The sequence below is a fragment of the Rhinolophus sinicus genome, linkage group LG02 (assembly GCF_036562045.2).
Source record: "Rhinolophus sinicus isolate RSC01 linkage group LG02, ASM3656204v1, whole genome shotgun sequence".
In the NCBI taxonomy this organism is placed as follows: domain Eukaryota; kingdom Metazoa; phylum Chordata; class Mammalia; order Chiroptera; family Rhinolophidae; genus Rhinolophus; species Rhinolophus sinicus.
Window position 1 is genome coordinate 111,171,945 of NC_133752.1, and position 24,610 is coordinate 111,196,554.

The following is a 24,610-nucleotide window of genomic DNA, read 5'->3' on the forward strand; positions in this document are numbered from 1 at the left end:
ATTCTGAAGGCTACCTGTTCCAAAACTTACCTCCACCAGCCTGTCATGTTGCTGAAAATGTTTATCTTTAGTGGAATTTAGTTATCCAGTAAAGAAATACCAAGGCTACATGGTCTAACTTCAAAATGGTCATGTTGGGGGTACGCAAATGGCCCCCTCATCCCTGAGCTGCTCCCTGAGGCCTGTGTCACTTCCTCACCTGTGTCACTCCTGGACCCTGTGCTCCCCATCTTTACCATGTCTCCACCTCTGTCCCTGACTGGAAGCAGCGACAGGACAGCTGCACCGGCAGATCCTACCACTCAGGGGGTGGGGGTGTGCTCCTGCCCTTGCTTGAAGCCTGCTTAGGCCTCCCACCCACCCCGACCCCAGTTCTCCAGGTGTTTAGGGAGTAGCAATGAGGGGAAGCATTGGCTCCCAGCATTCCCCCAGAACACGCCAACAGTCTCCCTAGGACATGCATGTAGTCCTACCATGATGCCACTGCCAGGTCCCCTCTCCTCCTCTCCTATTTAAGCAGAAGTGGATTAAGGGCACCGGGAAGATTTGAGTCTTAACTACAGGGCAGTGGAGTGACTAAGAAAAGGGGCAGTAATTCGTTTTCCTCTCTAGTCCCTGCTGATAGTGAAGGAGGAAGAGAAATGCAGGGCGAAGAGAAAGGGAGCATAGTTTCTTATCCCTGGACCCAGGCCGTGGGGAGGGGTCTGCATTTGGAAGGCTCTGGGTGTCCCGTGGAGGGCACTCTGTCTGGTTTTGGTGGCAGAGACCAGAGGAATTCTCTCTAACTTATGGGTTCTCTGTGTGCCCCAGGAGATAGACATGACAGCCACCCAAGACCAGGATCTGAGAGAAGATTTTTAGAGTTAAGGCCCTGCTGGTCTCTGTACTCCCACCTCTCTACTCAGGAAATTGCCGAAAGCATAGGGTAGCCCAGGATCCTCTACACAGCTGCCTACATGACCGCAGCCCTGGCACCCGTGAGTAGCCTGAGCTCTGGCACTGACCCAGCCTGTTCTCCCCTCCCCTCTGCCCTCTGCAACTACAGTACAACGACTACAGCCACTACCTCGAGCCTTGTTTTAAAGGGACCCTTGTGCAGGCGGATCGGGACAACCGCGAGGTGAGTGCCTGGTCTTTGCGCCCCTGCTCTGGTTAGAGCGCTGGGAGCCTCCTGTGCAGCTGCCTCACGGCCCCTTTAACTCATTCTCACACACTTGGAAAGGGGCAAAGCAGGTCCCAGTTACCCATGCAGGTCCATCCGGGAAATTGCCCCCAAGAATACGCTGCCTGCCTGTCACAGCAAACGGCACAGAGAGACCTCCAATCTAAGGAAAATCTCACTTCTTCACGACTGGGTTTTTTATTCTGTGGATTATCCAGAACTCAGTTTCCCTCTTTGCCTCCCCCGTGGGCCTTCCCACTGTGTCATCTTTCATGAGGAGCTTTCCCAAAAGGAGGAGAAATTCAAACCCACTCTGTGGAGTCCTTTTCAGAGGCCAAGGAGAAGATGTGGTGACTTTTTTCAAGGGAGAGTTTGCATGTCACAGATCCTTCCCTCCGTGGCTGGGGAATTTGGGTTTGGCTTCCTCTTGAATCCTACCCTTGAGTTGGAGGTCCTGGTGGCCTCCACAGTTCTTCCTGTGAAATGCTCACTGTGGGTAACAGCGGACATGCTGGGGACCTGGAGACTTGGCAATTGGCCTGAACTGGCCTCCTTGCTCCGGTTGGACTCACACTGGCATTTCCTCCCATTAGTGGGGATAGACTGGCACCCAGCTCCTCACACGCTCTCAGTTTATCTTGGTGGCATTTGAGAAACATCTGCTGTAGGGGACCAGTCATGAAGTTAGCTGGATGGAGGAGAGATGGATCTCACGATCATGTCCCTCTGGGCAAATAGCTCCAAACAGCCTCTGAGATTTAGACCTCCGACGAAGGTTCCGTGGCCCACTCGCTCCACTGACCCTCCTCTGGTTTCTTAACCACACAGCATTTTAAACAGCTGGTGGACAAGCTGATGGTTAAAGGTGTGGGGGTTGTGGACCAAGCCCTGAGGGAAGCCTTTCAGATCCTGAAGCAGGTACTGCACCTGAGGAAGCTGGGGGGCAGGGCAGGTGGAGGAGTGGGAGACAGGCGGGGGTGTGGGTGGAGAGCAGTGCATAGCCTGTCGTCATAGAGCTGCCCCACCCTGCAGGGCCAAGAGGCCCGGCAAGGAAGCCTCTGCAATCAGGCCATCATGCTGGTCACCGACGGGGCTGTGGAGAACTACGAGCCAGTGTTTGAGAAGTACAACTGGCCGGACCGCAAGGTTACACTCCTGGTGGTGGGCGAGGGGTGAGGGGAGAGGGCCAAGGGGAGCATTCTACTGCCGCGATGGGACGCCCCAGAGAAACCCTGAGTTCAAATTGTCTGACCCTTGGCCCACTGGTAAATTCATGTCCCAGACTGGTGTTCCAAAAGCCCTGGGCACAGAGGGCTGGGGGGAGGGGCTTTAGGGTGAGAGACCAGAATATGGCAGTAAGACGTGAAAACTGCCATGCTGTGACCTCCCTCCGTACCTGCCCCACATTCACCATGGCCCTGGCAGGTCCCAGTGCTGCCAGGCCCCAGGGTCCTTTCTGATCCAAAGGAGTGAGAGTGGAGAATCCCAGTGAGCCAAGTGCCTGAGCCGACATGGAAGGTGCGCTCAGTTACGTTACCACCACTCACGGCCAGGGGTTCTGGCTGCTAAGTCCATCTGTCCTTGTGGATTAGGTCCGAGTTTTCACTTACCTTATCGGGAGAGAAGTCACTTTTGCTGACCGCATGAGGTGGATCGCGTGCAACAACAAAGGTAGGTGACACGTGGGCAGAGTGCCTGGCAGTCTGTACCTGAGCACAGGTGGAACAGCAACCCGTCACCGCAGATGCTGAGCCCTGGCTCCTGCGTGGGGCTGGCAGAGGAGCGGTGCTGTGTGGAGCTGACAGCATCTGCCTCTCCTTCCCACTTGGAAAAAGCAAGACAAAATGCGGGTGTCTCCATAAAGCCTTGCTTACTCCTGCAGGGACTCTAAGTCATAAAGTCACCTGAAATGAAACTTAGAGGCCATCTAGCCAATGTTTTCAGAAGAGAGAACTGTCTCTCCAAATACAGCCTTAGGGAAACCGCAGTGTAGACAGAGTGAGGCAGGCTGGGACTAACGTTATAAATCAAGTTCTCTGGTGTCCAGCCTCCTTCTTCTTCTGCAGGTGAAGCCCGTTTACTCTGACTCTACTCCCAAACAAAAGCAGAGGGTCATCATTTTCTCTAGAATACTGTTTTATGGAAAACAGTCCTCATCTGCCTCTGGCCAGAACCCAAGACCTGGGCCTCAAGGTGCCAACTGGGTTTGATTCAACCAAACTTAACTGAGCCCTTACTGTGCACCTGGCAGTTTCCAGGTTGTGGTCAGGATGGACTAGTCTTGCTCTTGCTGTTGTCCAGCTGGGGCACAAACAAGTGAACCATCAATGACAATATAATTTGCCATGTGCTGTGAAGGTGGAGGGGTACAGACTGTACCCCTGGAGGCGGGATTGGAGAGGCACTTCCCCAGTTTGGCAGGGAGGCTTCCTAAAGGAGAGGGGGTCTATGCTGAGACATAAAGAACTGGTAGGAGCTACGCTGCACCCCTGAAACTAATATGAAATAATACTTAATGTCAACTATAATTTTAAAGTAACAGTCACAGGATATAAGGCACAGCACAGGGAATATAGTCAATAATATTGTAGTAACTATGTACTGTGTCAGATGGGTACTAGACTTATTGGGGTGATCACTTTGTGAGTATATAAATGTCCAATCACTGTGTTGTTTTGTACACCTGAAAGTAATAGAGAGAGAGAGAGAGAGAGAGAGAGAGAGAGAGAGAGAGAAGAGGAAGGAAAGAAGAAAAAAAGGAAGGAAGGAAGGAAGATCTATCTGCTAGGAATCAGCCAGACACAGGGAGCAGGGAAGGGTGTTCCAGACAGAGAGAATAACATGTTGAAAGGGTTTGAGAAAGAGGCACGCTAGGAACTGAAAGCCGTCCCACTTTACTGGAGTGTGGAATGAATGTTTTGTGGGAGGTGATAAGCAGTGAGACCAGAGAGGTAAGCATGTGCTAAGTCATTCATAGCCTTGCAAGCCATTTGCTCCTTTAAAAATCACTGTGGCTACAGTGAAGAAGCTATGGCACCCCTCTCCCTAACTGAGGAAGGACAGCAACCAGAGGAAGAAAGAGGTGGGGAATTGTGACCTCTGTCTCAGATGGGGGTCCCTGGAAACAGACCCTGGGACAGAGTTGCACACAGGAGGGAGACCCTGTAAGGAAGTGAGAAGGGCAGCGCTGTGAGAGGGAGAAGCTGACCCACAGGCCCTTGCTGCTGCTGTGGCAGCGGTGGAGCTGGGACAGCCCCTCAGAGTTCTCCCAAGCTGAGGCTGGGGCTGGGCCTTGGAACACCCACCTGCACCACTGCCCAGCTGTGAGCCATTGGTAGCGGGGAGAGTACGTGGGCCGTGCAGAGGGTTCCACATGAGCACCAGCCTTCTACACCACGTGCCCCCTCCAGGCTACTACACGCAGATCTCCACGCTGGCAGATGCCCAGGAGAACGTGATGGAGTATCTGCACGTGCTCAGCCGCCCCATGGTCATCAACCACGACCACGATGTCACCTGGACGGAAGCCTACATGGACAGCAAGGTGGGGCCCGGACCCTGCTCCAGAGTGAGGGACCCCAGGGTGTAAGAGGCGACTTCCCAGCTAAGGAGAGGAGTGAGCAGAGCACCTCCTTGGGAAGCGTTGTGAGGGGGTGCACATTCACCCACTAGCAGGTCCGTTACCCGTGTGCTGCCCAGAGGCCCGAAAGCCTGTAAGCAGAACTGCCCAGGGCTGCCTTCCGTGGACAGAGCCCATCTGCTCCACGCTTCTTCCTCCCTCCTTCTCGCTGTCCTCACCTCCTTCATTGTCCTCTCTCCCACCTGGTGTAGAAAAGAAGGAGTCTAACCAGTAACTCAAGACACTATAGCTTCATGGCCCCCTTCCTGGCCCCTGAATTATCAGACTCCCTGCAGGCAACCATGACTTACACAAAGGAAGAGATATCGAAGGTAGAATGTCAGATGAAATGTTTGGGGGAACGGGGACCTTCCTGGCACCTCTCACATCACGTCACACACACAGACACCTGCTTCAATGATGATGTATCAGACGAAGATTAAGAGAGACCTGAAAATAGTGGCTTAAATAAAAATATGTTTCTCCCTCATGTAAAAGAAGTCTCGAGGTGGACAGCCCAGAGCTGACGAGGAGCCAGGTCCCCCGGGACGCAGACCCCTTCCTGCTGGCCCCTTGGCCACCCCTACGGACCTCTTGGTCCTAGTGGCTAGTGGGCCTCTAGGCAACCGAAACCATTCGCTTTCAGAAAATCTTGCTTCCAAACTCTAACCTGAAAACTCCGATGAGAAAGGGGGAGGGGACTTGATGGTTGAAAAGTTCTTCATTCTCCAAGAATGTGAACTTCCATGGCGAGGCAACCTCCTTTAGTCGATCCAGACGTCAGACTTATCAGACAGCCCTGCACACACCAATTCTCAGGGCCCGTCTTCGTGGTAAAGTGGGCGCACGTGTGGAGCCCCTTCCAAGGGGGCTGAGGAGCCTGGAGGAGGGCCGTCTCAGAGGCTGGGAGGGAAGGACGTGGCTCGGGAGTTCTGAGTGGGGAGGAGGCTGTGGGTCCATCCCATGGGAGGGGTGACCCAGGGCTGGCTACCGCGACACCGCAGCCTGCTTTCCCCCTGTGGTCTTTCACACACACACTTGGGTTTGCAGATGACTCGGCGTCAGTGTCCCTTTCCCTCTTAACTGGTTTGGGCCGTAGTTTGTACCAACCTTGGGCCCATGGCAGAAATTTTTGGAAGAGCTCTTACTGTGCTAAACCTCTTTGTTTCTGGGATGCCCGATGGGCCTGTTCACACTCATCTGAGCCAGGAGGACTGAGTGAGTGTGCTTGGGAGCTGGGCGGTTGGCTCTGTGATTCTGAGACTTGCCCTTGCTGAGTGGCGTAGGCCTGGTCCTCATCCCCAGCCCACCTCGCTCCTCCAGCCTTTCTGCCAGCTGTCCCCATGCAGGGAAGGGAAACCTCATATGGGATTTCCTCCTCCCTTGGAAGGTGACCCTGGGTAGTTGATGTCAGTGACTGTGGGTCCTCCATTCAGTGCACTCTGACCCTCTCTCCTTGGCTCTGTCCTTCCTGACAGCTCTTCAGCTCACAGGCACAGAGCCTGACGCTCCTCACCACGGTGGCCATGCCAGTCTTCAGCAAGAAGAATGAAACCGTGAGTGGCTGCTTCCTGAGTCACTGCAACAGGGATTAGAACCACCGCTGGCACCTGTAGACCAAGGGTCCTCGGCCTGGCTGGGCATCAGCCACCGCGAGAGGGCTGTAAATGCAGATCTGAGGCCCTGTGCCCAACTAGCCACATCAGAATCTTTTGGTTGGGAGGGGATGCCAGTGAATGGTGCAGCTTGGTCCAGACTCCCCCAAGCTCCCCAGCGATTCTGCTCAGCCGGCTTGGGGCTATCCCCCTGCTCTGCCCTTGGGGCCACTGCCTTGGGGATATAAGACTAAAAGTGTTGCCTGCCAGCCTTCCAGCAAAACCACACAGCGCCTACCAATTTGGATAGACTCTAACTTGCTTGTAAAGGCCTCTGGTGAGGGAATTTCTAGAGCCTTCCATCCTCCATCTGGTCAGGAAATGTTTCCCGATAGGCCCTGTGTGTGTCAGAGCACTCATAGATTAGGGTTCCGGGGATCAAAGTCCTTCCGTTTTTGCTATGAAGATTAATATTTCATTCAACTTTGTATTTCATTTAAATATTACAGCTTAAATATTAATTTTGGACATTAATCTTCCCAGCAGCTGAGATTACTCCTGGAGTCTCTCTGGTAGGTTCTAGATTTTATTCCAGGGCGCTCAGCCTGAAATCTAATGCAGGGGAAGGACCATGCCAGGCCTATGTGGCTTCCTCTTCCGGCCTCTGGGAAGGCCGAGGTCCAGTCTGACCCTGCGTTCAGGGAAGCCAGGTCTCCCTGACCCTAGTGTTCTCCCTTCCAGCGTTCCCACGGCATTCTCCTGGGGGTGATGGGCTCTGATGTGGCCCTGAGAGAGCTGATGAAGCTGGCACCTCGGTACAAGGTAAGCCTGGGTCAGGTCCTTGAATGGGGGTCACAGGCTCCCAGGAGTCACCCTGCCAGGCTGAAGAGCCTCCCTGCAGGCAGCGCAGCTAAGCCCAGAGCTGGGATGGGCCCTGCCTTCAAATCCCAGAGAAGTGCAGGTATTGACAATGGGAGCAGTGGCTTAGACTCCTGGGGCCCTTTGTCACCACCAGCTCTGACTTGCTCTGTAGACTTTATCAAAATCTTTCCCTTCCTGGTGCCTCAGTTTCCCAATCTGCTCCTCCATGCCCTGCAATCCTGTTTCAGAACGAGTGAGATTATATCATCAAAGGACCTAGGGCGTGTGGTGGGAAGAGACCAGGTAAAGGTATACATTATTATGGCTGCCGTAAACAGTAGCATTTGCAAAGGAATGCAGAATTAATGGCTGGAAGCACAGCACTGGCTCACTTATATTCCTATCTGAAAACTCACTGCTGTGCACTGTCATCTTTTAACCACCCTGTGACCCCAAACCCCTTCTTACCTGCAGTTCTCCAACACAAACAGCAGGTCTAATGCCCCTCCACTTGTCTCTGTAGCTCGGAGTGCATGGATATGCCTTTCTGAACACCAACAATGGCTACATCCTCTCACATCCTGACCTCCGACCCCTGGTAAGTACAGATCTTATTTGTCTTGGGATCTTAACTCTTTGGGATTTGGGGTAGTTCATAAACACAGTTCAAGCAATGAACATACACTGGACTCCATTTAAGGACCCAATGGGCAGCCTGAGAAAAATAAATTAAATCATGGTTCCTGTTTGCAAACTATGTATAATCCAGCAGGAGAGACAAGGCAAAACTACATGAACTAATTGAGGAACAGTCTGGAGCGCATGTGATGAAGTGTGCAGTTTCCCTGTAGGACACAACCACTTATGTTGCCCTCACTGCCTCAGTAGCTCCACACTCCCTCTCGGAGTCTGACAGTGGTATCAGTAGATCTCCCAGGGGGTGTGAATGTTGAGTTAACAATAAAAATGTCAGAGGAGCTGTCTGGTGAGAGGCGGGCATTTTCACATGCAATCAACTGAATGGCAGATGGCCAAGGGAGAAAGTTTCGTCATGTTATCTAAAAGTTCTGCCTCCAGGGTGAGGGGCTCCCTACTGCCCCACCTCTGGCCATGCACTTGGCCGCTCTCCATGGCAACAATGACACGCCTGTCAGTGTGATTGTTGGCAGAGTCAGGGAGAGGGGAGTTAGAGTCCTAGAGGAATCATAACCCTCTCCCCTCAGCCAGTCTCATACTGAATTGAAGAGGCCCCTGAGGACAATTGCAGAGCACCTTTCCAGGACCTTACAAGGGGTTCATCTGTCCCAGGTGCCATTTGGAGAGATCAGTCTAAGTCACATTCCATTACATGTGGTTCAGATAAATACTGTGTCCATAAGCAACTGACTGAGCTACCTAAGGCAAGCTATAGAGGTTCAGAGTAGAAAGAGATAAGGACACACTGGAAAGCGCTCTGTCTTCCCAATTCAGACTCTGCTGGGAATCTGACCGTAACGGGTCAGTGACTGCCCTCAGTGCCAACAAATGAGTCGCTAGAGAAATAATAAATGTGTTGATGCGGGAGCTGACTTGTAGACTGAAGGGGCATTGGTCAGAAGCCCATCTATCACCACCTATGTAATCTAGATGAATACAAGACTTCAACTGATCACTGCATGTTGTGGACCTACTATGTGCCTAACCATATAACGCTCTGAGAATGCTATAAACAGAAGTTTATAGTCAAATTAAGGAAATAGACTATACAAAAATAGACTTACACAAATGAAACAATGAGAGGATAATATCATGGTAAAAGATTATTATATAACAAAAGATATGGTAAAACCAATTTAGTCAAATCGCTAAAGAAAGCACTATCGATGTGTGATAGGTATTAAGGAGAACAAAAGTTAAGTTTAAAAAAGAAAAATGATAGAGGGCATGCCTAGTAACAAATTGAAAGAGGGTCAAGAGCCACACTTTTGGCCTGGAATCTTTCTCTGTCAGTGCCCAAAGTGTGACTGATGAACAAAGTGGGATTATGGTTCTAGTATGAGGCGCTAGAGAAGATCTCGCAGGCGTTGTCAGGAGGTAGGAAATGGCAATGAATAAGGAATGCCGCACCTTCCTCAAAGGAAGCCAATCCATAAAGCCAAGGAGGAACATCATCCAAGCAGGGCAAGGGGAGGAAGAGAAGCATGGAAGAGAAATAATGTGGTGGCAGATTTACCACAAATCTCCTGCACAGGCAAGGCGTAAGGATACGGCGTTCTTGGAAAAAGGAAAAACTGGCAGAAGCAAGACACGCAATGATAGGGAGCTTCACCCATTCAAGCATCTGCAGGGGCCTCATTCTCCTAAAAGGAAACCTTCTGACTGATTCTTACTTTACCCTGATGAAAAACTATTCTCTTTCTTTATTTGATCTATTACTAAGTGGTGCAGACCTAATAGCAGGTAAATTCTTGGTGAGAGAGAGAGAGAGAAGTCAGGGCCAGAAAATAATAATAACATTCAAAGTGTTGATTAATGGTTCTACATCAAGCTGGAAAGAGGTCATTATTAGGCACTTAGCATCTGTCTGTCCGTGGCTCTATCCCATTCAAAAATTCTTTCAACAAAATGAAAACACAGAAGCAGATGCCACAAAGTCTGGAAGGTATGGCTAATACTTTAAGAGAGAACATTAGCATTCAGAAAGTACTTTTCTAAAACAATGGACTGAAATTAACAAGATGAAATATATTAGGGATGCATGGAAAGTTCTGCAAAATATTCAGTGCTCAAGCATAAGGTTATAAAGATGTAATTTAACAGTGCATCACGTGAGGAAGGCCCAGGGGACTTATTGGACTGAAAATTCAATCTGTGCTGTCAGGGCAGCGTCGCTGTCCTGGAAGCCCAGGAAAATCAGAAGCAGCCATCAGAGCCATAAGATATTTGGTCCACACAATTTGCACCCCACACCGCACTGGTCAGACCCCACTGGAGATATTTACTTTTGTCCTGAGCACTCCATTTTGGGAGTGACACTGCAAGTAGAACATAGTCAGAGGGAGTTGAGGCATCTGGAAACTGGGAATGTTTAACTTGGAGAAGGGAAGTCTTAGGAATGACAAACGCCTTCAGAAATCTCAAAGGTTGTCAAGTGGAAGATGTTCTGTGTAGCTCCAGGGAAAGAACTAAGTCCAACCGTGAAAGTTCCAGGGAGGCAGATTTCAGCTCAGTATGAGGTGAAATCTTCCCAACAATTAGAGCTGTCCAAACTGTGACAAACTGACTCAAAAACACAGAGCTCTTCGTTATGGGAAATATTCACTCAGAGGCTGTGAGACCATCTGTCACAAACGTTGACCCGGGAAGCTCTGCACTGGGTGGAAAGGTGGCCCAGATAACCTTAAGGAATCACTGAGATTCTTTGATTTTTCTGAATATACCCAGACGGCTTTATAAAAGAGATGAAACTTGAGCGATGCCTTATGTTAACTGCGTATTTTTTTTCCTGACCTGCCCACTCCAGTACAGAGAAGGAAAGAAACTGAAACCCAAACCTAACTACAACAGCGTGGATCTCTCTGAAGTGGAGTGGGAAGACCGAGCTGAAGTCGTGAGTGGGGAAAGTGGGAGAATGAGGGGTTGGTTTAGCTCTACAGCCAGCACACGGGCCAGCCGCATGGCTGTGAGCTCTGAGGTCACGCTATGCCTCTCAGTGGAGACTTCCAAGCTCAAACCCAGAAGCAATTCCTATAATGGGCAATTCTTCCAATAATGAGAAAAACTTAACAGTATCTTCCTAAATCGCAAGGATTACGGAGGCTGCATGAGCTCATGTCTATAAGCTACAAAGTGAGTTCTGTGATGTTTTCAGTCTGGCTTTTGGTGTCAGTAGCTCATCCTAGAGGAAATTATGTCTTGGTAATGACACTATGTTATGTCCACTTTGGAACATTATCTTGGTGAATTTCCAGAATTATAAGCTAAATGGAACCTAGAATCAGGTCTCTATTTCCTCCTGGTGTTTTGCTCAGAGGAAAGACGGAAGACCCCAAAGTGTTCCTGGGGAATCCCCTCCAATCTGGTCAGTAAAGCTCAATACCTTCCACCCTCCAGTGTGAGCCAACAGATTAACTCCATTATCTTTCCTCTTGAAGCTGAGAACAGCCATGATCAATGGGGAGACGGGCTCCCTCTCTATGGATGTGAAGGTGCCACTGGACACAGGGGTAAGGCCCTAGGGAGGAAGAGCCGGGTCTGGGCCCAGGAGGCAGCATTGCTGCAGTGGAGCTTTGGGTGGTGACAAGGAGCTTGGACTTAGCCGGATTCGAGCCTAAGACTTGGGAGCTTGCTGTAGCTTGATGAGAGCGCAGACCTCAGTGTGTGCGTCAGCCCCGAAGAAGCATCTGGCCAAGGCGCTAGCGCTCACATCAGTGCTTGCTTTTTGGCGACTACTGAGTGACGCAGTAGGTTAGTCCAAGTCGTTTATAACTCTTCTTTCTTCCTTCTGCTGCCTGCCATTTAGCCCTTTTGTTGTTTATAAAGAAAAAGGGGAGACTGGCAGTTAATTTTGCAAATTGTTAGCAGCTCCTGTAACACGTGTTGTATGGGACGAGGTTGAAAATAATCGCTCTCCCCTGGGGCTGGTTTTCCTCCCCTGTAACCACGGATGCTCAGGAGCCAACACCCTCACCGACACCGTCCTCGCTTCACAGACCCACATCGTTTATGAAAGATTATTTCATCTGCTCATTTAAAAGGTTCCAATGCATTTGCAGGGAATTTTCATTGTCCCGTGACATATTTACAAATGTCACCTCCCTCCTCACAGTCACCCCCACCTTCTCCGCCTGTTGCCCATCTGCCTCAGCTAAAAGAACACAGGCGTCTGTCTGCAACAATTAGACCCAAGTTCCCCCACAAACACAGACCTCCACGGAAGCCAAACAAGAAAACACTGGAGGAAAAGCCATTTATTGTCCTTTGAGATGCATGGACTGAGTCTCACTAGGACCCATATATGATTTCTGTGGCATCTGCCTGCTTTTTCTACGTTCTGGGCTGAGAAGAGCCTCCTGTAGACAGACTGGGTAATACCAGTGATGTGAGGCCATCAATTTCAGTACCTGTTTCTCCTGATCCGAAAGAATAGAGATTTCTTCCATGCGCCTCTGCCTTTATCCCAACCAGACTCCCACTCACATGCACAGGGAGCTCTCGCCTAGCCCAGCCCTGCCAGAGCGGTTAAGGTAGGAGTGGCTTTCATGCTAAAATGAAAAATGTAACATGCCCACGGCATACGGTAACTTTAAGACAGATCTGAGTATGGCTAGACTACATGTAATTCAGGCTAACTTAGGAAGGTTGTATAGTTTGTCTTCCGTTCTTTCCTTCTCACGCTGCCTTCACACCTCTCAACGCCACCAAGGGAGAGCCCTACTCAGATCTAGGCAGTCTGAACTTCCCCTGAAATGTTGCCCATCCCTTCAAAATTTGTTCATTGCTGCTAATAAACCGTCCAGCTTAATGTCAATTTAACAAACGCTTCCTGACACATGGGTGCTTACACAAAAGGAAGGAGGTAGGGGCTGGTGGGAACGGTCACGACCATGATGGGCATTTTATAGCACACAGTTGTTTGTGCCTTGCTGCGAGTGCTATGAATACTGACAACAGCAGCTAACATTTATTAGAATGGGACTAAGCACTTAATACGTAGTCACTGCCTTAACACTCACAACCCTATGAAGTAGGTACGGTCTTACCCCATGTTACAGATGAGGAAATGCAGAGAAGCTGACAGCTTGCCCAGGGTCACCTAGATGGTTAACAGCAGAGCCCACATGGATCTGGTTCCAGGCCACACCCTCCTGACCACGACTGTATAGGCCTTTCCGTAGGACTGGGCCTGAGTGCTCAGCTCGTTCCGGTGCTAATGATCTCCCAAGTCTCTTCAGAATAGCATTTCTATTCTATGTTTGAAACTCCTCATCTTCTCCTCTCCCTCTACCCCATCATATCAAACTCTGCCCCTTTAACCTTTCATCTCTACACCCCTGCCCAGAAGCTACTGCACCTGCACTGTGTGCAGGACATTGTGCTGGTACAAGGCCACTCTGGTGCTGGTATCCAGCCTCTCTCTCCTCTAACCTATAACAATGCCCCTCTTCCCGATGGTGTCCCATTTTGCTCACTACCAACTGCTCTGTCTGCCCTACATGCCCTCCCTTTTTCACAGAGTCACAGGCAGTCCCATTGCTTTCTTGCCTGCAATCAATCCCAGCTTGGTGGCGTGTCTCACCCGCCAAGCTTGTTCCTCCTTAGAAGCAGTCTTCAGGTCTAGGCCCAGGGAAGCTTTCTTCAAGCATGCAGCGACACCAGTTATCATTCAAGCCATCCTCCAGGCAGGTGGGAGCTTGTTTTGCTGTCCTCCCAGGATTTCACAGCATCCTTATTTCCCGTGGATCGATTCAGACCTTTCTACCTCTCCCCTAAACTGCAGACAGGCAACTATGATGACATTACCAAAGACAATACCAGCACCCCCAGCTTGATTTAGAGCAGGAGTCACAAACTCAAAAACCTATCAGGCCAGGATAGGAAATGTTCAGAAGTGAGAATGAGAGAAGCTGACAAGCTTCAGCCCTAGGGATGCTGGGAACTATGGCAAATGGGAGAGTACATGTGCCATCTAAAGGAGACAGCTAGGAATCCACATTTTCAAATGTGTACAACTATAATAATTCCAAACATGTTAGAAACACAATCTGGGCCACTGTCTAAAATACAACATTTGTAATGAGTCTAGGTTTGGCTTGCAGGCCTCCTACTTTCCACCTAGATACGAGGCTGTTTGCCCCAAAATGTGGACCTGTAACAGGTGTCATAATTTCTAATCCATCAGTAACATCCTGGTCAGATATCCTGGGACATGTTTAAAAAAACAAATCACAAAAGCAGAGTATCCTGGAGCATATTATCCAGGACTCCGCCTCCCCTTTTTTAAATCATTTCCATGTTGTTTGATAGTTTGGACCAAATAATTAGCAGTGGGGAGGAAGAGGGAGACATGGTGTCTTTACTAGCCTTCATGTTCTTCCAGGCTAACCATGCTGACCCGGGTGCATGGTGTACACACACACACACACACACACACACACACACACACAATTTTCTTTTCCAACAAAGGGAAGCTATCTTTACTTTCATCCTCCAAACCTCTGCAGCTCTCTCTCTGTTAATAGGATTAATAGGATTCAGGGACACCCCATCCCCTCCTGCTCGCTTCCTTTTGCTTCAGTCTTACAAGATGAGCTCAAAGCTCTGATTTCAGTCGTGAAGGACCAGCATGCATCAGGCTACCTCTCCAGCAGATGACAATTATAAATCTGGACAAAACATTAAAAAAAAAAAAAAAAAAAAGCTTAAAGGCACATGAAAATGACCAAAAGGAGGTAGAAACGAGTTGAAGGGGAATTTAGCTGCTGCCTGTGGTAGTAAAATTTGGAGTCTGAGTCACACCAAGGTAGAGAGGCTTAATAAACACCTAAGAATTTCCTTTGAAAGCACAGAACAGCTACACTTTAGGAGTAAAGACTATGTGTCAAGACCCAGGGATTCACCCTGCATCTAAAGACAAAGTTGACACAGAACCACCCTAACAAAAATGTAAATCCAGTCCCCCATAAGCTCAAGGTGACCAGCCAACCATTTATCTGCTGATTAAAAATCAATGCTCTTCAGAGGAGGACAATGTGTCTCCAACCTACTCTTCACAATATCGAATATACAATAAACATCATCAGATGCGCAGAAACAAGAAAATGTGATACATAATTAAGAGAAAAATCAGTCTTAAAACTGACCCAGAGATGACTTAGTTGTTGGAATTATAAGAAGAACTTTAAAACAGATATGATAAACATGCACAAGGATTTTATAAAGATGGTCATAATAAATGAATAGATGGAGAATCTCAGCAGAAAAAAATGATTAGGGTTTGATCATAGAAATAGAATCACTACAAATGATATGAATATAGGATTTTATTCTAGGGGTTAGACCTGAAATTGTGGGAGCTGGTGAAGAATTCTATGGAAGGCTGGTGTGTCTGCATCCAGTGGTGGGCTTGAAGTCATCATAGGTCAACAGGGCCAGCAGTTGGGAAGGTTAGCTAGATGACATGTGGGGGAAAGCAAGAACAAACTGAAACCCATGAGGGAAAACTAAGCTCTATACCTGTCTCACTACTTCCAACCACATGATGGCGGTGACCTGCAGAAGGAGCCAGTGCCCTTCTCGTGGAGCTACAGCCACTGGGCTCAGATCTCAGAGTAACCGAAGGAGGAGATGCACTGGCAGCTGAGGAAGCTTTGATTCTGGCTGTTGCCCCAGGACAAGAAGGTAAACTCAGAGCAAGATGCAAGTGCCTGGTACTTACCTTTAGCATGTGACAGTTGCTGCTTCACTTCTGTCTTACAAATCTCATGAAAACTCCTCTTTTGGCCAACTCTAACTTGCAACCACACAGGAAAGCATGTCTGGAAGTGTAGTTCCAGCTTTGTTAATTTGACACAATATAAAACCACCAAAAGAACCAAATGGAATTTCTAAAACTGAGGAGCACAATATCTGAAATGAAATTTTTACTAGATGGGCTTAAGAGCAGATTGGAGAAAAAGTGGGCAGTGAATTTGAAGACAGACAAATATAAATAAACTGATCTGAAGAACAGAAAATAGTTTTTGAAACAAATTATCCTCAGTTACCTGTGGTCTAACCTACATTTTTGGAATCCCATAAGAAAGGAGAATGAGTGGAGCAGAAAACAAGTGTTTGGAAAAAATAATGCACCAAATATCCTGAATTTGGAGGAAAAACATCAACCAACAGATGTAAGAATATCAGCAAACCCCAAGCAGGAGAAAAAGAAAAAGAAAGCTGCACCTGGGTAAATCATAGTACACCTGCTGAAAAATCGAAGATAAAGGAAGAGCCTAAAAGAAGCTACAGGCAGCTGGCCTTGGTTGGTGGCTTGGCCTCTCCCAGGTACCTGCAAGCCCAGCATGGATGGAAGACATCTTCTTATCATTCTGTGGCTCATGCCAGGTGACCCTGGGCAGGGCAAATGTGGCTGCTGGACTTGGCCTGTGGTGGAGCCCCTCCCAGGGCCAGCATGCTTGCTGGCCAACTTCAGACCAAGCCAGAGCACCACCCAGCTGCTTCCATAATTGGCACACCCAAAGGGCAGACTGGGCAGGCACCAGAGATCTGCTAAAGCAAATCCTGCTCTGTAGTCAGGTCCTGCACCACAGCTCCTCCATTAAAGTCACACCCAGTCCTCATAACCTATCAGCCTGAGGGTCAGTCCCTCCCACTGATATGCAAACAGCAACCAAGGTTCAACTACAACAGGGCACACACGACTGGCACAAGGGACATATCTGGAGCACCAGGCTCAGGTGACCGGGAGACTGTGCCATTGGGCCCCACAAGACACCTACTACACATGGCCACTCTACTAACACTAGGAGACGAAGCACCTCTAACTAATAAATAGAAACAAACACAAGGAGACAGTCAAAATAGGGGGGGAGGAAAAACATGTCTCAAATGAAAGAACAGAATAAAACTCCAGAAAAAGAACTAAATAAATGCAGACAAACAGTCTACCAGACACAGAGTTCACAACACTGATTATAAGAATGCTCAATGATCTCAGTGAAAACTTCAACAAAGAGATAGGAAACATAAAACTGAGATAGAAAAAGTAAAAAAGAAACAGTCAGAAATGAAGAATACAACAACTAAAAAAAGAATACATTGAGGATGACGTCATAAAATGGCGGGGTGAGGTGAGCCTCTGTAAATCTCCACTGGAATTTACAACAAATCGAACAACTAAACTCCACAAAGGACTCCCTGCACAGCAGACAGGCAAGACGAAGAGGCCCACTACTGAATTCACCTACAGGTGGGCGACTCGCGCGAACAGGCACAGGACACAGACCCAGCTCAGTGCTCCGAGCTTGCTGCTTCCCGGAACTACCGCAGCTGCGGGAGAGGGAAGAACTCGGACTGCTAGGGCCCCGCTTATGGCCCACAGGGCTGAGGGGACAGCATATAACACGGCTGAACCCAATGCTCACAGCAGAGGCCTCGGAGAAAAGACTGAAGGAAGAAGGCTGAAAACGGTGGTTTAAGCCCGCACTGCCGAGCAGAGAACGGAGCCTTAGGCACTGAGACTAGCCGCCCCCTCCCCCCCTCCCAGAGCTCGCCCCGCCCCCACCTGCCCGGTGCTAGAAGCGAAACAGTAGCGGTGTCAGATCAAAAGAACAGAATATTTGCTGTCCTGAGAACTGTGGACCACAGACACAAATTCGCAGCCCAACTAGTTCCAGAAAAGGGGAGGAAGCTATGGAAGCAGCACTGGCTGTGGTGGTGGTCGCCGCCATTGCTCTGGGCCACCTCTCACAACTCACCCCACCCCTGGCCCCACCTATCTGGGCAGATCCCTGCAGGAGTAAACAGAACTGCTGAAACATACGGGCTCTGAATCTGGTGCAGGAAGAGCTTTGGAAGTTCAGAAGCTCTCTGCATCCCCACAAGGACTATGACCCAGGCAAACTGTTCACAGAGGAGAAGCCGTCTCCCAGGGAATCCCCCCATTGTGTGAGAAGGCGGAATAGTGCAGAGAAAATATAATACTAGTGTGAGAGAGAATAAAAGGCTGCACCGGAGAGAAAATAAAACATTCTACCAACACATACTGGAAAACAAAAGAAAGACCTCTTTTTATCAACCTGTTGCAGAACCCACTCCTGTAGATGTCTAGGAAGAGAAATAATAAATCACTAATTACCATGAATAACCAAGATAACAAGACAGCTCAGGAAGAAAATGAAAAGTCTCCAGAAAATGAACTTAAAGATATGGAAATATGTGACTTAAATGACAGAGAATTCAAGATTCTAGTTCTTAAAAAAACTCAGTGAGATGCAAGAAAACACAGACAGGCAGTTTAATGAACTCAGAAACACAATCAAAGAACAAAATGAACATTTTACCAAAGAGATTGAAATTTTTTAAAAGAAACAAATACAATTTCTGGAGATTAAGAACTCAATAGAGAAATTAAGAATGAAATAGCCAGCTTAGGTAGTAGAGTTGACCAGATGGAGGAAAGAATCAGTGACATCGAAGATAGAAACCTGGAAATGACACAGATGGAAGAAGAAAGAGACTTGAGACTTAAAAGAAATGAAAGAACTCTACAAGAACTTTCTGACTCCATCAGAAAGAGCAATATAAGAATAATGGGCATAGCAGAAGGAGAAGAAAGAGAGAAGGGAACAGAGAATATATTCAAACAAATGGTCAACAAGAACGTCCCAAACTTGTGGAAAGAACTGGGTCTTCGAATCCAAGAAGCAAATATAACACCTAATTACATCAATCCCAACAGGCCTTCTCCAAGGCACATTGTATTGAAGCTGTCTAAAATCAACGACAAAGAAAGAATCCTCAAGGCAGCCAGGGAAAAGAAGATGGTAGCCTACAAAGGAAAGCCCATTAGATTATCATCAGATTTTTCAGCAGAAACTATGCAAGCCAGGAGGGACTGGAACCAAATATTCAAACTATTGAAAGAGAGAAATTATGAGCCAAGAATAATATATCCAGCAAAGATATCCTTTAGATATGAAGGAGGAATAAAGACCTTTCCAGACATACAGAAGCTGAGGGAATTTTCTAACATACAACCTGCACTACAAGAAATACTGTAGGAGGCTATTTGACCAGCATAAATAGGGATAATTTGTGACAACCAAAACATAAAAGGGGAGAGACTAAAGGCCTGAACCGGAATATGGGAATGGAGAAAGTAAGCATGCTGAAGAAAATGGAATACTCTAAATATCAAACTTTCTTTTACATAAACTTAATGCTAACCACTCAAAAAAAAAAAATCCAGAACTGAAATATATAATGTAATAAAAGAAGAAATAGAGGGAAAAATCATAGAATACCACCACACAGAAATAATAGACAACAACAAAAAGGCAAAGAAACAATGGAGACACAGTCTTACCAGAAAACCAAACATACAATGATAGGAAATCCTCACATATCAATAATCACCCTAAATGTAAATGGACTGAACTCACCAATAGAAAGGCACAGAGTAGCAGATTGGATCAAAAAACTAAACTCAACCATATGCTGCCTCCAAGAGACACATCTCAGCTACAAGATCAAACATAGACTCAAAGTGAAAGCATGGTAATTGACACTCAAGCAATTGGTATCCGGAGAAAACCAGGTGTAGCCATAATGATATCAGATGAAACAGACTTCAGGGTGAAAAAGGTAACAAGAGACTAAGATGGACATTTCATAATGGTGAAGGGGACTATGCGACAAGAAGACATAACAGTCATCAATATTTATGCCCCAATCAGGGAGCACCGAAATATACCAAGCAACTACTAACAGAACTAAAGGGAGATATTGATGAAAACACAATTATACTAGGGGACATAAATACATCATTGACAGCTATGGATAGATCATCCAAACAGAAAATAAATAAAGAAATGGCAGCCCTAAATGACATAGTAGATGAAATAGACATAATTGACATTTATAGAGCACTTCATCCTAGAACATCAGACTATACATTTTTTTCTAGCGTACATGGAACATTCTCAAGGATAGACTATATATTGGGACATAAAACTAGCCTCAGCAAATTTAAGAAGATTGAAATCACACCAAGCGTATTCTCTGATCACAAGACTTTGAAATTGGATATCAACTGCAAAAAGAAAGGAGGAGAAAACACAAATATGTGGAGACTGAACAACATACTTTTAAAGAACGATGGGGTCAAAGAAGAAATAAGAGGAGAGATCAAAGATACATAGAAATGAGAATGAAAATGCATCCTACCAAAATTTTTGGGATGCAGCAAAAGCAGTTTTAAGAGGGAAATTTATATCATTACAGGCCTATCTCAAGAAACAAGAAAATCCCACATAAATAATCTCACGTTACACCTTAAAGAACTAGGAAAAGAAGAACAAATGAAACCCAAAGTCAGCAGAAGAAAGGCAATAATAAAAATCAGAGCAGAACTAAATGAAATAGAGAACAAAAAGACAATAGAAAAACTTAATGTGACAACGAGCTGGTTCTTTGAAAAGATTAATAAAATTGACAAACCCTTGGCTAGACTCACTAAGATAAAAAGAGAAAAGACACTAATAAACAAAATCAGAAATGAAAGACGGAGCGTTATCATGGATGCCACAGAAACACAAAGGCTCATCCAAGAATAATATGAAGGACTACATGCCACCAAACTCAATAACCTAAAAGAAATGGTCAAGTTCTTAGAAACATATAGCCTTCCTAGGCTGAATCACGAACTGGAAAATCTAAATAGGCTGATCACCAGTAAGGAAATTGAATCAGTCATCCAAAACCTTCCCAAAAGCAAAAGTCCGAGACCAGATGGCTTCACTAGTGAATTCTACCAAACCTTCAAAGAGGATCTAATACCAATCCTGCTCAAACTCTTCCAAAAAATTGAAGAAGAGACAGTACTCCCTAACTCATTTTATGAGGCCAACATTACCCTGATACCAAAACCTGGTAAGGACAACACAAATAAAGAAAACTACAGACCAATATCCCTGATGAATACAGATGCAAAAATCCTAAACAAAATTCTAGCAAATTGAATGCAACAATGCATTAAAAAGATTATTCATCACGACCAAGTGGGGTTCATCCCCGGGGCACAAGGATGGTTCAACATATGCAATCCATCACATAAACAAAATAAAGGCCAAAAATCATATGATTATATCAATTGATGTAGAGAAAGCATTTGACAAGATACAACATCCATTTGTGATCAAAACCCTTAATAAAATAGGTATAGAAGGAAAATACCTTAACATAATAAACGCCATATATCACAAACCCTCAGCTAATATAATAATTAATGGTGAAAAACTGAAACCCATTGGTCTACATTCAGGAACATGACAGGGCTGTCCCCTACCATCTCTGCTTTTCAATATAGCGTTGGAAGTTCTCGCCAGAGCAATCAGGCAAGAGAGAGAAATCCAGTGGTACCTTGGTTTTCGAACGTCTCCATTGACAAACATTTCACTTTACAAATGCCATAAATTTTATGGATCTATGGTATCATTAGATAGTAAAATTCATCCTAATTTGCAGTTTTAGGGGTTAATTTTAAAGGTCTGGAACGGATTAATCCATTTTGCATTATTTTCTAAGGGGAAACTGTGCCTCGGTTTTCGAACGTTTCAGAACTCGAACGGTCTCCAGAATGGATTATGTTCGAAAACCGAGGTACCACTGTAAAAGGCGTCCAGATTGGGAATGAAGAAGTTAAATTGTCGCTCTTTGCAGATGACATGATGCTATATATAGAAAACCCTAAAGACTCCACCAAAAGCTATTAGAAACAATCAATGAATACAGTAAAGTTGCCAGCTACAAAATCAACGTACAAAAGTCTATTGCATTCCTATATACTAACAATGAAATCTCAGAAAAAGAAATTAGAAAAACCAATTCTTTTTGCAATTGCAACAAAATATAATATAATACAATACCTAGGAATAAACTTAACCAAGGATGTGAAAGACCTATATGCTAAAAAGTATAAGACATTTTTAAAAGAAATTGAAGAATACACAAAGAAATGGAAAGCATTCCATGCTCATGGATTGGAAGAATCAACACAGTTAAAATGACTGTATTACCCAAAGCAATATACAGATTTAATGCAATCCCCATCAAAACCCCAATGGTATTTTTTAAACAAATAGAACAAAAAATCTTCAGATTTGTATAGAAACACAAAGACCCAGAAGAGCCAAAGCAATCCTAAGAAAAAAGAACAATGCTGGAGGTGTCACACTCCCTGACTTTAGCTTGTACTACAGGGCTACAATAATCAAAACAGCATGCTATTGGCAGAAAAATAGACACACAGACCAATGGAATAGAACTGAGAACCCAGAAATAAACCCACATAAATATGGACAGATAATTTTTGACAAAGAAGCAAAAAACATACAATGGAGAAAAGACAGCCTCTTCTATAAATGGTGTTGGGAGAATTGGAAAGCCAGGTGCAAAAGAATGAGACTGGACTGCTATCTGTCACCATGTACCAAAATTAATTCAAAATTGATCAAAGACCTAAGCATAAAACCTGAAACATAAACTGCATGGAAGAAAACATAGGTACTAAACTTATGGACCTTGGGTTCAAAGAGCATTTTATGAATTTGACTCCCAAGGCAAGGGGAGTAAAAGCTAAAATAAATTAATGGGACTATATAAAACTTAAAAGCTTCTGCACAGCTAAAGAAACCATCGACAAAATAAAGAGGCAACCAACTGAATGGGAGAAGATTTTTGCAAACAGTGCCTCCGATAAGGGGCTAATATCCAAAATATACAAGGAACTCATGAACTCAACAACAAAAAACAAACAACCCAATTGAAAAATGGGCAGAGGACTTGAACAGACATTTCTCCAAAGAGGACATACAAATTGCAAATAGACATATGAAAAAATGCTCAACATTACTAATCGTCAGAGAAATGCAAATAAAAATCACAATGAGATATCACCTCACCCCAGTTAGAATGGCTATCATCAACAAGACAAATAGTAACAAGTGTTGGAGAGGCTGTGGAGAAAAAGGAACCCTCATACACTGTTTTTGGGAATGTCAGTTGGTGCAGCTGCTATGAAAGGCAGTGTGAAGGTTCCTCAAAAAATTAAGAATATAATTGCCATATGACACAACAATCCCTCTCCTGGGTATCTACCCAAAAAATCTGAAAACATTTATCCATAAAGACATGTGTGCTCCAATGTTCATTGCAGCTTTATTTACAGTGGCCAAGACATGGAAACAACCAAAATGTCCTTCAATAGATGAATGAATAAAGAAGTTGTGGTATATATACACAATGGAATACTATTTGACAGTAACAAAAGATGAAATAGTATCATTTGTGGCAACATGGATGGATCTTGAGATTATAATGCTAAGCGAAATAAGTCAGACAGAAAAAGCAGAGAACCATATGATTTCACTGATATGTGGTATATAAACCAAAAACAACAAAAGAACAAGACAAACAAATGAGAAACAAAAACTCATAGACACAGACAATAGTTTAGTGGTTACCAGAGGGTAAGGAGGGAGGAGGGTGGGAGATGAGGGTAAGGGGGATCAAATATATGGTGATGGAAGGAGAACTGACTCTGGGTGGTGAGCACACAATGTGATTTATAGATGACATAATACAGAGTTGCACACCTCAAATCTATGTAACTTTACTAACAATTGTCATCCCAATAAACTTTAACTTATTACAAAAAAAAAAGTATACATTGAGGGAATCAACAGAAGATTAGATGAAGCAGAGGACCAAATCAGTGATTTAGAAATTGAGGTACATAAAACACCCAATCAAAACAGCAAAAAGAAAAAATAATCCAAAGAAATGAAGATAGTTTAAGGGGCCTCTGGGACAACATCAAGCACACCAATATTCTCATCATAGGGGTACCAGAAGGAGAAGGGAGAGAGCAAGGAACTGAAAACCTCTTTGAAGAAATAATGATTCAAAACTTCCCTAACCTGGTGAAGGAAATAGACATAGAAGCCCAGGAAGTGCAGAGAATCCCAAACATGATGAACCCAAAGAGGCCCACACCAAGACACATCATAATTAAAATGGCAAAGGTTAAAAGCAAAGAGAGAATCTTAAAAGCAGCAAGACAAAAGCAGTTAGTTACCTACAAGGGAACCCCCATAAGACTGGCAGCTGATTTCTCAACAGAAACTTTGCAGGCAAGAAGGGAGTGGCAGGAAATATTCCAAGTGATGAAAAGCAACGACCTACAACCAAGATTAATTTACCCAGCAAAGCTGTCATTTAGAATTGAAGGACAGATAAGGAGCTTCCCAGACAAGAAAAAGCTAAAGGAGTTCATCACCACCAAACCAGTATTACAAGGAATGTTAGAGGGATTTCCTGAAGAAGAAGAAGAAGAAGAAGAAGAAGAAGAAGAAGAAGAAGAAGAAGAAGAAGAAGAAGAAGAAGAAGAAGAAGAAGAAGAAGAAGAAAAAGGAGGAGGAGGAGGAGAAATCAAATATATGAATAATAAAATGATAATAGCTACATACCTATCAACAATTACTTTAAATGTAAATGGATTAAATGCTCCAATCAAAAGACATGGTGGGAGGGAGGTCTGAATTGATAAGAAAACAAGACCCTTACATATGATACAAGAGACTCACTTTAGATTTAAAGACACACAGAGACTGA

The 24,610-nt window shown here is 45.6% G+C and overlaps 1 protein-coding gene across 3 annotated transcripts in view; it reads left to right on the forward strand.

The window, feature by feature from the left end:
* The window catches only part of CACNA2D4 (calcium voltage-gated channel auxiliary subunit alpha2delta 4), a 115,750-nt gene that overhangs the window by 19,378 nt on the left and 71,762 nt on the right, over positions 1-24,610 (forward strand). For all 3 annotated transcript variants that reach the window (XR_012493808.1, XR_012493807.1, XM_019711256.2), the window contains exons 9-18: positions 1,046-1,120; positions 1,991-2,080; positions 2,195-2,308; positions 2,755-2,833; positions 4,573-4,706; positions 6,260-6,337; positions 7,118-7,198; positions 7,761-7,835; positions 10,740-10,826; positions 11,371-11,442. Coding sequence is in view for 1 of the 3 variants with exons in the window: in XM_019711256.2 (XP_019566815.2) it covers positions 1,046-1,120; positions 1,991-2,080; positions 2,195-2,308; positions 2,755-2,833; positions 4,573-4,706; positions 6,260-6,337; positions 7,118-7,198; positions 7,761-7,835; positions 10,740-10,826; positions 11,371-11,442 (885 nt within the window). In the remaining 2 variants the exon portion in view is untranslated. The remainder of the gene's footprint in view (positions 1-1,045; positions 1,121-1,990; positions 2,081-2,194; positions 2,309-2,754; positions 2,834-4,572; positions 4,707-6,259; positions 6,338-7,117; positions 7,199-7,760; positions 7,836-10,739; positions 10,827-11,370; positions 11,443-24,610) is intronic.